Here is a 15,371-nt window from a genome sequence, read left to right as displayed (position 1 = left end):
TCCATCTGGCCCGTTAATGTGTGAGGAGGCGGAGGGATTAAAGTCCATAAAATTCTCATTTTTATGGCTGGAGATCTACCTCTATTCCCATGGCCCTGGCCCTCCCTTTACCTCTCCCTCCCACTGTCTTCTCAACTACCACTCTGGACAGAAAGACTGTTCTGGGGCTAAAGTCTAAAACTACACTGTCCTGGTACAGTGGCCAAACTGACTTAATCACATAAAAGCAAAGCTAATTAAGTACAATTAAAATTTCAGTTCTTTAGTTGCCTGAGCCACACACATTTCAAGTGCTCAACATCCACGTGACTAGTGGCTATCATATCAGTCGGAGCAGATATAAAACATTTCCATCATTACAGAAAATTATACTGCATGATACCAGTCTCAAAAGCACCCACTTCAGGTTTTAAAGTTTGTGCAATTGGCAAAATCTTAAAAATAAAATGTATGCCTACAACTCTATACAGCCGAATGGACGTACAAGAGAACACTGATATTCAGTACATAATTCTGTACGGAGATCGTATTCCGAGATGGACTTCGACAAAGGTTCCGCTGCTAGGAGTACCCTGGGAAGTACTATATAGGAAGAGTTCGACTTGCTAGCCCTTCCTGAACTGTCATCCTCTTCTATTTTGAATTTTTTTTTTTAAAGATAGGCACCTGAGCTAACATCTGTTGCCAATCTTCCTTTTTTTTCCTTCTTCTTCTTCTTCTCCCTAAAACCCCCCAGTACATAGTTGTATATTCTAGTTGTAGGTCCTTCTGGTTGTGCTATCTGGAACGCCGCCTCAGCATGGCTTGATGAGTGGTGCCATGTCGGCGCCCAGGATCCGAACTGGCAAAACCCTGGCCCACCAAAGCAGAGTGCAGGAACTTAACCACTCGGCCACAGGGCCAGCCCCCTCTTTTTTTATTTTTATCAGTTTCTTTTGCTTTTTTGACTCAGCATTTCCCTATAGTCTTTCAATATTCCTCGAGCATGGCTTGGAAACCTTTGTGGTCAATGGTCTGTAAAGCTTTAAAGTAATCAAACATCCAATAAGTTTACCAAAGAGTATTTGGGGCTTTAGACTTGACTGCATCCACAGCCACCACAAACTAACCAGAGAGCCAAACAGCAGGCCTGGAACGAGGCACATTGCTCTCGCGTGCGCTTTTCTGCCAAGTCAGTACAGTTGAATTCTAACAAGTAAAACGGGGACCAGCTGCCATTCTACTGAGTCTCTTTTGGTTCCAAACCTGGGCCACAGATTTCGTTGGTGAAAGAGGAGAGACGGAAGGGAGAGTGAGGCCCTCTCGCAGAAGATGAGATGTTTTTAGGATTAGTAGATATTCAAAGATTCTATTGTACAAGGAAACATAAAAAATCAAAACTTCGAAAGACCAAACAAAAGTGAATGACTTATGTTACTCTATAGCACACATCTACACACATACAGTATCCTAAGAATTAATAATAGAATTAATAAATGATAAATTTGCAAACAAATCAGCCATTTTCTACCATTAATTGGTTGTTTTTTGTTGTTATTTTAAAATGTGGAACTTCATTGCAAAATCTGTTTGGTTAGTTTCAATTTCTCAAACAAGAGAAACCATCCTGAAACTGAGATTTCAGGCATAAGCTTCCAGAAAGCGTTTCACAATACTTTATTAATTACACTACCCACCAATTCCTTTAAATAGTGAACTGGAACTCAGTATGATATGTCACAGCTTTAAAAGAACATCCATGAAAAACAGAGGACTCTGCAAATACATTTCTCTCCCCTCATTCCCATGGTCTCATGGAAACAACAGAAGATATTTTAAACAAATCAATGAAAATTAAAACATAGACGGGGGTGTTAAATGAAAAACAGCTTCAATGTCCCCCACATAAAACTTTCCTGACTCTGGCAATTGCGCTGATCCCCAGCCTGTCAGGCTGCCTCCCACTCCCACCCCAGCACACACCCTACAGGTGGCCTTCAGCTTGCCACCTACTCACTCATTCCAGGAGGGAGTGTTTCTGGAGAAACACCTCCAAATAACTTCAGCAAACACACACTAACCATCTATTAAGTATTAATCAATCTAGTCCTTCACTCATAAATACAAACCATCCAAAGAGCAGAAGATAATTAGGGGAAACCAACAGCACAAGAGAGAAGCAAGAAAATGCATCAACTAACCCAGAAAGAAACAATAAATAATTCAGAAAAGAGAGGAAGACATTCTTTAGCAAAAAAATTATCAATATTCTTAAATGCCCTTCAAGAAGTGGCAACTGTAAAACAAGCACCAGTTGCCACAGATAAGAAAATCAGAGAACAAGAAAGTTGTTAGAAATTAAAATTGATTCTCCAAATTAAAACATTCAGTGGGCAAGCTGAATTACAAAAGGAAAAGCTGAAGACCAAGTTAAAGAGGTGGGTGAAATAAGGGAGCTAGACGACATTAGGGAGAAGTAGAGCGACGTGCAATAAACTGGGGACGTTCACCCATCTCACAGTAGAGGCAAAGAGAGGAAAAAGACATCGGAGGGTAACACAATAACAGAAGATCATTTCCCTGAGCCAAAAAAGACCAAAAGGGCCCAGCAAGCACCAAGCCAGAAGAATGAGTAAGGACCCACAGCTAGACACATCACAGGGAAACGGCAGAACTCTGAACACAGAGAAGATCCTAGAAGGCAAAACAAATGAGAGTGACATCAGACTTCTAATCCATAGCAGACGGGGGCTAGAATACATACAACGATTTCTCCAAAGTTGTGAAGATCAAGGTTTTATAGCATAGTTCAGAAACCTAAGACACCATGCACTGTCAGGCACACTAGAAAACTGCCATTAAACTGCGACACGTCACTGATTGTAAAACACATTCCAATTTCAAAGACGTTAAAATGTGGGGAAAAAGTGCAACTTAGAAATGCTGAAATAAGATGCATATATTAAGACAAATTATCATTAAATATAAAGATAAAATAAAGACACTTTCAAAACCTCCGTAAGTCTACTATCCACATCTCCTCCATGAAAAACTTACTTGGGCACGCACTCTAGCAGAGCAAGAGAGAAATCTAACCAGATCACCATGAGCCACAAGAGCCATACAGGAGTGCAATATATATATGCTGCGGCTAAAGTCTAAATAAAGTTTAAAAAGTATATATAGGTACATAAATATATATACACATATACACAACAATATGTATGTATATATTTCATTAAATTGGGATGCTTAAAGAGTATCACACTTAAAGAGCAAAGTTTTGGGGATATTGGGTGATTCTTTCTCTGGGTCCAGCTATGCCACTAGTTGTAGAAAGCGTTAATATTGACATAATCATACTACCACGAAAATGCCATTTCCTGGTGTTCCATTTTTAGATGAAGCATGGAAAACTTAGAGATAAGAAATAGAATGTAAATGACATAAATAACATTACTAGACAAAATTCAACAAGTAGGGCTGACTTCTTGCTCTTGATCTTATACAGTAGTCAGTCAACAGATACTGTCCAAAATTGATAAATCAAGAAATAGAGATATAAGTGTATTTTAAATTGTTGGCTGTAGTTGTTTCTGAGGAGTAGGCTTGATTAGCTCCTGTTCTGGCTGAATTTTTTTCTTTTTTTACTGTGTGCGTGCATGAAAAAAAAAATCAGCCATACTGCCCAAAGGTGGACCTGGTAAAGTTCCCAGAATGTGATAGACGCTCTCTAAATAAGAGTTGTCTCATTCTATCTGTCATAAAAAGCAAACAAATTTTCTGAACATTGGAGGTCTCACTTTCATCTTCACATACCGAGAAAAGATAAACTGATTTGTACCTAATGTCACAGAACCACTTTTACCCCTCAAAAAAACTTAATTCACTGGAAGCTGTACCTGAGAGGTCCTTAGAAGATGCAGCCAGCTTTTTCAAGTGAATGTTGATTTCATTGACAGCTTTGAAGTTCTTATTCCTCTTCAGAACATCCACTGCGGACCGGGACTGTCGGTCCAGCAGGGTTGGGTCTGCCCCAAAGCACAGGAGCATCTGCACATCCTCTGTTTGTCCTAGGGTGGGCAAGAAGGAGAAGGGGGCATTAGCATAAGGGTTCCTTCCATAAGGAGACGTCCCCATGAGTATTCTCACGCCCAGTTCCCTGCCAGAGCAGCCCAGGACAAGGAGACCAATGTCCCTCTGTTTAGGGAACCTGAAGTGCCAGCCTTGGGCAGTCCACCCAACTCCCCGAACCTAGGAGTCCTGTGTGGAGTGCGAAGGACAATAGCTTTTAAGAGGTTCAGAAGTGTGCTCCTCTCTACCTCTCTCCTCTCTCCTTGGCAACAACAAGGAGAGGGGGAATCAGGTTACTAGGCAACAGCTAACAGCTGTAAGGATAACAGCAAGCTGTGACTTGAGATTTCTTTATTCTCTAAAGGAAACAGAATATTCTTCCAGAAAAAACGCCTGTCTAGGGAGAGGAGAAGAACGTGACAATTGCTTTTGCATCAGGGTCTTTCTGTTGTCACTGTTTCCAACCTCCCAGCCCCAACCCTCTGGCTGCAGGCTCCATTTGCTGCTTTGACATATCTACTTGTCAAGCATCAAGGTGTTTCAGAATGGAACGGGGGTCTCCCTGGAGGTACAAAGACTTACGTGGGCACTAGAGTTACGTGAATCAATGCCTGATTCCCAGTGTCCAGACCCAGGCTTTCCTAAAATTCACCACCTTGACAAGGCACCTATACTCCATGTATCATCCTGCTCATGGTGTTCTCCTTTCCTATCACCTCAGTCACAACTGCCCTTCACTCACTTCACAAAAATAAGACAAAATGAAAAAGTCATACTTCTGACCCACTGAGTATCTCACCGTGGTAGGCAGATTTCTAAGACAGCCCCCAACATTTCCAACCCCTGGTGTACACATACTTTCTCTCAGTTGTTCTATCAAATACTAATCTAGTGCTGCTGTGATGAGACTTTGCAAATGTAATAAAGGTCCCAAAGCAGTTGACCTTAAGATAGAGGATTATCCAGGTGGGCCTGACCTAATCACATGAACCCTAAAGGTCAAAGGTCTAGAGGGCAGAGTTGGAAGAGGGCAGAGATTCAAAGTATGAAAGGGATTTGATGCACAAGAAATTTCCCCCTGCTGACTTTGAAGATAGAGGGGGCCAGACGACAAGGAATGTGTGTGGTCTGTAGAAGCTGTGAGCAGCCTCTGGCTGACAGCCAGCAAGGAAACTGGGACCTCAGTCCTACAACCACAGGAACTGGATTCTGCCACAACCATGTGAGCCTGAAAGAAGGTCTGGAACTCCGGATGAGAATGTAGCCTCAGCCAATACCTTGACTTCACCCTCAAGGTATTGAGGCTACTGACCTATAGAACTATGAGCTAACAATTGGGTATTGTTTTAAGATGCTAAGTTTATGGTGATTTGTTACACAGCATAGAGAATGATTCCAATTAGCATAGTGTATTGCCCCAAAGGAAGCGAAAACTCCTCACCTTCAGGGTATCAACATAAGGGAAAATTAGGTGCCAGCTGAGCCCTTTTTAAAAGGCACTACAACCCACCCTTCGGTGACCTCCTCCCCAAATTTTTATCTTTAACAATTACGTACAGGAATTTTTAATATATTTCTGTTGTTTTTATGATCTCTGTAGTAATAGTAATTTTGTAATAATTAAATCCAGAAAAAAATTCACCTTAGAGTCCTAAATCACAGAAATTTTTTAAAATTTAAAGCTACATAAGTACTTTCATTCCAGAACAGTATATCAATGGATGACTGAAAAGACTTTCAAGCATAAAATACATTAGGGCAAACTTCTTTCTGAAAAGTAAACTGGAAATGTGATCCAAAAACACGAATGCACAATTTGATATTTTTGACTATTAAAGAGCTTATCTATAATTTTTCAAGTAGATGTTAGAAGATACCAAATCGCTGCAGTATTTATATTCTATTACATACAAGTAAAGGAGTGAGATAACAGTTTTGTTTTAAAATATCAATGTGTCCAAAACTCTGAAAATTACCTTTGCTTACAATTATTTAGACTTACAGATTAAAAATTCTAGATATTGACTTATAAATATGTAAACAGGTGCACAGGTTTTCGAAATTCTTTAAGGGAGTTAGAAAGCAAAATTTTAAGACCACTAACATACTAGATTTTTTTTTCACTGACTTGCATCCATTCCCCCTTTTCCTGATAACAATACCCCCGTTTTCCATTGAGAAAGCAACTCTCCCCATTCCCAGCCTACCTGATTTGATGGGGAGTGAACACCAGACAGACACACACACACACACACACACACACACACACAAACACACACTTGTCACTACCACATCCTCCACCACTGTCCCAGCCCCAGCCCCCACTCCAGGGGCAACACCTAAACAGAAAGAACCTGGCCAATCAGATTATTCCATCCTCTGGCTCCATCCCACCTCCCAGCTCCAGGACAAACACTTCTCCAAGACCTGGCCAACCAGATCATGCCGTCTTTCTGGCTCTGTCCCTGCTCCCAGCTCCAGGGTTGAACATCCGACCAGGTCCTAGCTAATCAGATCATTCCATCCTTCCAGCTCTAGGGATTGGTTCATGAAGGGCATGGGCCAAAATCAAGTCACTGAGACTAATTCCTAGGACCTTTACTGAAATATTGAGAGAAGGTATCCTCTTTGGCTGAGATTGACAAATCGACAGAATATAAGCCTGAAGGTGCTGGTGGCCTCAACTGAAAGAGACCCTGCCTAAGAATGAAACTAACACAGAAGAAAACAGAGCTTAGGGGTAAGACAGACTTTTGAAAACACCTTGGGAGCACCTGGACCAAACTCTGGACCCTTGAGTCACATGAGCCAATAAATTCCTTTTCTTGCCTAAGCCAGTTTGACTGTCTGTAGCTTGTAACCAAGACAGATGCAACTAGTCCCAATTCATCTTTACTTCTTCAATTCTAGGAGATGACCATTTCTCAGATTTGGGTCCCGCTGCTGCCTGGGTCTAGTGATTCTCTGGGATTGCACCCCTGGGCTTCTCAAACCACTGTGCTCCAGAGCCAGTAGGACCATCATAACAACCGGCCCCCACCAAAATGCCAAGAGAACCAAAGATTTCTAAGGTCCTATGATACTGCAATTATTTCAAATGGAGGATTTAAAATTCCAACCACATCAAAGAATCGAGAGAGTTCTTGACTCTCCATGTACCAAAAAATACTCAAGATGTAGAAAATCTCATACACTGTTGGTGCAATCTTCCTGGGGCTCAAGTCAGCAATAGCTTTCAAAATCTAAATACATATCAATATGCTAACATCTTAAAAGTGTATATATGTTTTTTTTGTTTGTTTGAGGAAGATTAGCCCTGAGCTAACTACTGCCAATCCTCCTCGTTTTGCTGAGGAAGACTGACCCTGAGCTCACATCTGTGTCCATCTTCCTCCACTTTACATGTAGGACACCTGCCACAGCATGGCTTGCCAAGCGGTGCCATGTCCGCACCCAGGATCCAAACCAGCGAACCCCAGGCCACCGAAGCGGAACATGCGAATTTAACTGCTGCACCACCGGGCCGGCACTGTATATATGTTTTTACTTGTACATACATAAAATATTTGTGGAAGAAAACATAAGATATTGGTGACACTGGTTCCTGAGTGGTTGAAGGACAAATGTAGGACAGAGACTCTCAATGTATGTACCTTTTGATTTTTTAATGTCATCTATTTAAAATTTCAATAAAATTAGAGTTTATCCAAATAAAGTGTACAAATTCTTTGAACAAGCAATTTCTCAACTAGGAAATCATGCTACAGATACATTCCCAACAGTTCACAAAGATCGATGTAAAAAATGTGCTCTTGAGTATTGTTTTCAATAGCAAAACAACTGAAAACCATTTAAATATCCATCAGTAGGGTATAGTCATGCGAGAGAATACTGTTAAAAAAAGAGAGAAATAATTGTGCGGGTACTATGAGGGAAAGATGGCCAAGACACATGGTTCAGGGAAAAAGCAAGAAATAATTGTGCGGGTACTATGAGGGAAAGATGGCCAAGACACATGGTTCAGGGAAAAAGCAAGTTGCTGAACAGAATGTAGAGGATGCTCACATTCATATCTGGAAGAGAAAAGAAAGACATTTGGCTTTATAAATATATATACCAGCAACATACACAAAAAATGTTTTGGTAGTTAACTTTGTGGAGGAAAATTTATTTTTTGCTGTGCATCTTTTTGAAGTGTTTTGTTGTTGTTCTTGTTTGGGGTTTGTTTTTGGTTTTTACTAAGAGCATGCATTTTTAATTTTCTTTTACCTTTAAAAAATTTTTTTTGGTTGAGATACAGTTCATATACCATAAAATTAATCCCTTGAAAGTATACAATTCAGTGAATTTTAGTGTATTTATGAAGCTATGCAATCATTACCACTATCATTTCCAGAACATTTTCATCACCCTAAAGAGAAACCTTACATGCATTAGTACACACTCCCCCTTTCCCAACTTCCCCAGCTCCTGGCAACCAATAATCTATTTTCTATCTCTAGAGATTTCCTTATTCTGGACATTTCATATAAATGGAGTCATGCACCTTTTGTGTCTGGCTTCTTTCACTCAGCACATTTTCAAGGTTCATCCCTGTTGTAGCATGTGTATCACTCCTTTTCAAGGCTGAATAATATTCTATCGGATGGATACATCACATTTTGTTTGTCCATTCATCTGTTGATGGGAGATTTGGGTTGTCTCTACTTTTTTGGCCGTTGTGAATAATGCTGCTATGAACATTCACGTACAAGTTTTTGTTTTGACCTATGTTTTCATTTGTCTTAGGTGCATACCCAGGAGTAATCCTGCCGGGTCGTATGGTAACTCTGTTGATCTTTTTGAGTAACTGGTAGACTTTTTACCAAAGCAGATGCACCATTTTTCAGTCCTACTAGCGCTGCACAAGGGTTTCAATTTTTCCACATCCTTGTCAATACTTGTTACTGTCCATCTCTTTTTATTTTAGCCTTCTTGGTGTGAAGCATACTTTCAATTTTTAAACTAGTTTTTTAAAAGGTGATTCAAAGAAGCCTATAACACATAGATAGGAAAAGAGTCCAGTATAACAGAACAGAAAGTCCAGAATTAGTAGCATCTCAAATTCCTGAGGTCACAACAGACTTTTAAATAAATGGTGCTGAGACAAATAGGTAGCCATTTGGAAAAAGATAAAAACTCCAATGAATCAGGAAGAAATGATAATATTTTGCATAGATGGGTTAAATAAAATATACTATTAAAATTAATTGCATTCATTTTGTTTTACTCTTTTGAAAGAGTAAAATTTTAAATTGTATATGTGGCTATCATTACACTTGCATTGGACGGTGCTGGTTTAAATCTGGGAAATGGAATGCTTGCCAAGTTATCAATACACACAGTATCTAAAGCATAGCAGGCATACAAAATACCCAAACACTGCCCAAGCCACCTGGAATTCAGGAGACCTGGAGAATGTGTTTCTTTGCAAATTAGAGAGTCCTATCTGGAATGATATTTTTCTTGGGGATTTTCAGAATGGGGATGTGTAAGGAGAGTACAAAGGCTGGAGGTACACACTTTAACCATAAATTACTAGGCTAATGATGGCTTTATCACAGTGGTATCTGGAGCCAGCTTACGCCAGTCCAGAAGGACCAACTGTCAAATATCCAGGAATATTGTAAGCCAGTTGATAAGCACAGCAATTATTAAAAACTAAATTATTTAAACTTATAATCAATAAATTATATTAGAAACAAAAATCATCACTTCCTAATTATTTTACTACATTTTTCTATTATCTATGATGAGGTTTCTTCACATCTATCTTAATATGTATCTGTATGGTGAAAATACAATATAATTATATTATATTGTGTTGCACACTTCCCAGCTCCACGTTCAGTGACATCACCTTGGTAACCTGAAATCACTCATTGTGGCAGTATTTATACCAAGGAAACTGGAAAACACTACAGTTTACGGCTTTTCTTTTTAAAAATTCAGTTGTCAAACATTTGCCAGGAAACCACCATCTTTAAGAAGGTACTGAAATACATAAGGCATCAAAAAGAAGATAATCACAAGTGTTGGCAAGGATATATTAAAACTGGAACCCTTGTGATTTGCTGGTGGGAACGTAAAATGGTGCAGCCACTTGGAAAAACAGTCTGGCAGTTCTTCAAAAGGTTAAACATAGATTTACCACACAATCCAGCAATACCACTCCTAGGTAACTATCTGAGAAAAATGAAAATATATCCCAACACAAAAACTTTATACACAAACGTTCTTAGCAGCATTATTCACAATAGCCGAAAAGTGGAAACAACTCAAATGTCCATCAAGTGATGAATGGACAAACAAAATGTGGCATATCCATACAATGGAACATTATTTGGTAATAAAAAGGAATTAAGTACTGATAGATGCTACATCAAGGATGAACCTTGAAAACATTACGCTCAGTGAAAGAAGCCAGTCACAAAAGGCCACATATCGTATGATTCCATGTCTATGAAAATGTCCAGAATAGGTAAGTCCATAGAGACAGAAAGTAGATTAGTGGTTGCTTAGGGCTGCAGAGGTAGGAGGCTATGGAGAGTGACTGCTAGGGGATACAGAGTTTGTTTTGGGGATGAGGAAAATGTGATAAAATTGATTGTGATGATGGCTACATAACTCTAAATATACTAAAAAGCATTGACTAGCACACTTTAAATAGGTGAATTATAGGGTATATGAATAAAGCTAAAAAAAAAAATGCACTGGGGGCCGGCCTGGTGGCGTAGCAGTTGAGTTCGCACATTCCACTTTGGGGACCCGGGTTCACAGTTCGGATCCCGGGTGCGGACATGGCACCACTTGGCAAGCCATGCTGTGGCAGGCATCCCACATATAAAGCAGAGGAAAATGGGCACGGATGTTAGCTCAGGGCCAGCCTTCCTCAGCAAAAAGAGGAGGATTGGGGGCAGATGTTAGCTCAGGGCTTATCTTCCTCAAAAAAAAAAAATCCATTGGACACATTTTCTCTGTTTTCCCCAGATATGGATTCCTGGGACCCAGTTAAGTGAGGAAAGACATTAGAGACACAAACCTCACTGGGTTCTTCCTGGGATGGGCTGAGGAGAGAAAACTGCAGTTTCCTAGGAGGACCCACCAGACCAGAGGTCCCTACCTCAAGGCCTTCGGGCTGTTAGTCCACAGGCATCCTTAATTTTGAGCCAACGTTTTCTAATCATGAGTTTTCATATTTTTAAGAAATCCAGGCTTTCAACATCTCTGGCCATCAGAAGAAGGCAGCACGACCTGGTTCCCATGGTCAGTACCAGGCTGCAGCCACATCAGGCACAAGCCCCCATTGTTCCCTGTCACCTCCCTTCCACCGGGACTGAGTCCACTACCACTTGTCATCACAGCTGCTCTAATTGTGTTATGGAAAAGTTATACTTGTCTCCATCCAAAACAGAAACCAAAGAGGGAGAAGTCTGAGGGTTTCCAAAAAATGAGCAACATCAGAGTGCTGTGTGGGAGTTTACACAGTGTCCTGTTTCACAGGCTAACAAGATACATCTGCATCAAAGACCAGCTTTTCCTTGCATGGCCAGCCTCACTCCTTCACGTGGCCTGTCTGGCACTGGCTGGATTGGGAGCATGCGATTCCTGTGGCAGATTCCTAAGTGCCATGAAGCGCCAATCTGCTGTCTGGTTCACAATTCATCTCTGGTGGCTAGCACAGATTCGGCATAAAAGAAAGCACTTTGTAAGCATGTGATGAGGGAGGGAACAAATGCAGCCAGAAGCCCATGAACTTGAGATATTCAACCCCACAGAAGCCACTTAAAGCCCAAAGAGTACATGGAGCCCAGTAATTCTTCCTTCTCACCCTTCTCTCAACCTCCTTTCTGCATCCAGCCTACCCTCCCGATCACATTTCATTCAAGGCAAAGTTCAGCCCTTTGAGCCTGTCACAGGTTGGAATAGGTAAAACACAGTGGTCAGTTTTGTGGGTTCTCTAATGCCTGAAATCATCTAGCCCATGGCACACCCCCCAGCACGGTATTGCTACTTACGCCTCATGGGGTATCCTGGGGAGTGGGAGTGGGCTGCGACAAGATGCAGGACGGTGCAGCCATCTGCATCCTTCTGGTTGATGCGGCCTTTCCACTCAGGTTTGTGGTCCATTAACCACTTGAAAAGATGGTTTTCCCCTGAAGGGAATTAAAAGGAGTTGCTAAGGTTATTTTCTATATACAGAAAATCAGCAAAGCAAATCAACGTGTACCATGCTGAGGGAACCAAATGGGGAATCCAACATACACTGCCACTCACCACAAACAGGTGTGGGAGACACAGGAGTTTGTAAATTGAAAGGATGAGTCTTAGAAAGTTATTCATAATACTCTTAAGTCAGAGTCCCTAGAAGCAGAGCCTGAGACAAGGATTCTCGTACATGTGATCTATTGAAAGGGAGCTCAGGAGAAAGACAGTGAGGGAAGCAGGGCTGGGCAGGGGAAGGAGGCAAGCAGGGATGCAGTCTCAGCTGAGTCGGCTTCAGCCTGATCCCATGGAGAGCTCTGGACCATGAACTGCACCACAGCATTGACCCAACTTGAGGCAGGGGCTGACCTTTTATACTCCCTTGACCGTCAGTCAAGAGCTACAGAATGCCCCAAGGGAGGGAGGCAAGGTTGAGGGAGACCCTCCCTGGAAAGTGGTGCCTGTTGACAAAGAGCAATTTTCTGCTGGAACCACCAGTACTCACAGCAGGTGGAATGGGGACACTGGTGACTAAAACGATCTAGGCCAGGCACCAACACCGCCCGTGGCAGTAATCAAGTCAGCATGTCTGATTAGATTATCCTACTACATTACTATCAATAGAACATATATTTTAAATTCTTTTTCCAGACTCCTTCCCTGTAGCTCCTGAGATGGAGGAAAGCATCACACTTCTGGCAACTCTGTGGACATCATTTGTCACCATGTCAGAGTTTTCCTCTGAGAAACTAATCAGGGATAAACTTGAAGATTGATCTGATCAATACCGGCCTGTAACCAGAGGAGCTAACTTCAAGAGTAGATACAACGAAGAATCATGATTTTCCTAACCAGAGGCACACTTCTCTGGGTTCCAGATTTCTAATTTTGAAACTAAGAGGATTGGGTTAGATTGCTTTTAATCAGACTTTACTAATAAATGTTTTATCCACCAATCCCTGTGTCAGAATAAAACCTCTCATCGATTCTCCAATACATGAAATGGATAACAGCAGGGCCAACCTGACTAAAGCAAAGACGGGCCCCAGGTCCTCCAGCCCCTGGCCACTCCCTCTCTCCCTCATTCCCAGAGAGATGACACAGCCTGGAAGAGGAAGCTATCTAGACAAATTCTCTTGTCCCCTTCTGGCTCTAAAATGGTCTGGGTAATTGTCCAACAATGATGCTACACATGCTTGGAAAAGAAAAACAAGCTCCTATCTAAAGTGTGTGTGTGCGTGTGTTTTAATGATCAAATTAAAATATTTTAAAGTTTAAATCCTATAGCCAGGTGAAGACTAATAAAAAAAAAAAGAACTTTATGAAAATAGGAGTCCTTTAAAAGAACCATAAGCAAATTTTATCAGCTATACAGCCAGTGTTTCCCTTGGGATCCACCCCTCCAACTACCCCCCACCCTGCTCACAGCGGTTGGCCCTCTGGGCTAGAGAGAAAATGAACTGGGAAAAAGACCACAGCTGCCTCTGCAGGCAAGAGGAAACTCCACAGCCCTCCTGGGAGCTCTGCCCAGCAAAAGCTGTCTGTCCCAAGTCTCCTCCTTGGGTCCCAGGGCTCCAGCCTGCTGCCAGGATGTGTCTAGGAACACAGAAGCCTTTTAGTTTGGGCCTCTTGTAGCAACCAGGTCTCAGAAGAAATACAAATGATGCTGTTTCCCTGCTGCCGTCATCCATTTGAATAATCAAATCATTTAAATATTTTACATTCAAGTGGCCACATTCTGGTTTCGCTTGAGCTCAGGAGAGTCCCAGAGCTCAGAGCTGGAAGGGCAGCTCGGAGGAGGAATAATGGGAAGAACACTCACTCGCTTGGATACAGAGTTGCATGAGGGCATGAAGCGGATACGGGCCTATAGTCTCAATATTTGCACCAATGGAGATGAGCCACTGGACTAACTGAGGCACCTGTTCCATCTTCTCATAAAGTCCAATGAAGACATATTTCTGAAAAAAAGAAAAAAACCAACATACACACAGGAAGAATCATGGAAGTCACTACATCAATATGAAACTTCAAACCCTTCACCCATAAATTTTGGAATCGATAAAACCTGGATTAGCTGTGGCTCAGGGCTAAGGTTACTGTAGATAACAAACGTGTGGTGAGACAGCGAAAGGGGAAGGTCCCAAATACAAGCCTGAAGTGGCCTGACTTGAAACCATATGTTTCAAGAAGCCACCTTACCTCAAAGAGACTTTTCAGGGATAACTCTGGGACATGGATATTTCTGGGTAGTCGGTCTTTTTTCACTGACAGAAGTAGAAATGACTGAGGAGAGAGGATAAAAAGAAAAAGATGGCATAAGAATGTTCTCCATATAGGTTATTAGAGCAAAAATTATCTTCAGCTTTAAAATCAACAAACCAAAAAGAAAACCAAACACCCTCCAGCCCTGTCTCTTTTTTTAAGCTACTTGCCAAGCTTTACAGCCTGGACCATAATCATCAAAGTCCCTCTGTCTAGCCAACTTCCTGTTCGGGCTGAGAGCTAAGCTCTCCACATTTCCTCAAAGGCTGCTGAGGACAGGAGCAGCTAATGGCAAGCAGCATTGCAGAGAGTACAGAGGCAGTGGAGCAAAAAAGTAATTCCCTGCAAATTTATTAAAGCTTAGCCAGATGAAGAATGAAATGCTTTAGAAATAGCCCATCCCAATCAATTCTTCAGCACATCAGTGTTTCATCACCCCAAGTATTTGGGGTCCATTAGACCCAGTCAAGTGGTGTGCTAAAGTCAGCTCCTATCAGCTAGTGAGAGGGAACTGTGCACATCTTCTCCCAATTCCAAGTCCTGTAGTCATGTTAGGAGCTTGAAATTGACCACGGTGAGAGTATTTACGCTAGAGAAATTGGCAAATGCTACACATCGGGACTTTTTTTCTCAGAGAGCCAGTTGTTAAACCACTGACTCTATCTAAAGTCACTAAAGAAACTGAATCCCAGAGAGGCTAAGCAACTTTTCCTAGGTCACACAGCGCATCCTGAGAGGTCCCTGTTGAGATCATCCAGGTACACCACAGATGTAAGCGCTCCAGGCTCTGGTAGGGCCATGACTGGAAG

At 41.6% G+C, this 15,371-nt stretch overlaps 1 protein-coding gene across 3 annotated transcripts in view; it reads right to left on the bottom strand.

The window, feature by feature from the left end:
* Window positions 1-15,371, bottom strand: part of TRANK1 (tetratricopeptide repeat and ankyrin repeat containing 1) — a 98,850-nt gene that overhangs the window by 46,852 nt on the left and 36,627 nt on the right. For all 3 annotated transcript variants that reach the window (XM_070577329.1, XM_070577330.1, XM_070577331.1), the window contains 4 exons: window positions 14,500-14,583; window positions 14,120-14,258; window positions 12,111-12,248; window positions 3,882-4,052 (listed from right to left, as the gene is read on the bottom strand). In XM_070577329.1, coding sequence (XP_070433430.1) covers window positions 3,882-4,052; window positions 12,111-12,248; window positions 14,120-14,258; window positions 14,500-14,583 — 532 coding nt within the window. The remainder of the gene's footprint in view (window positions 1-3,881; window positions 4,053-12,110; window positions 12,249-14,119; window positions 14,259-14,499; window positions 14,584-15,371) is intronic.

The sequence above is a fragment of the Equus przewalskii genome, chromosome 15 (assembly GCF_037783145.1).
Source record: "Equus przewalskii isolate Varuska chromosome 15, EquPr2, whole genome shotgun sequence".
NCBI lineage: Eukaryota > Metazoa > Chordata > Mammalia > Perissodactyla > Equidae > Equus > Equus przewalskii.
This window is presented reverse-complemented; position numbering and strand designations above follow the sequence as displayed.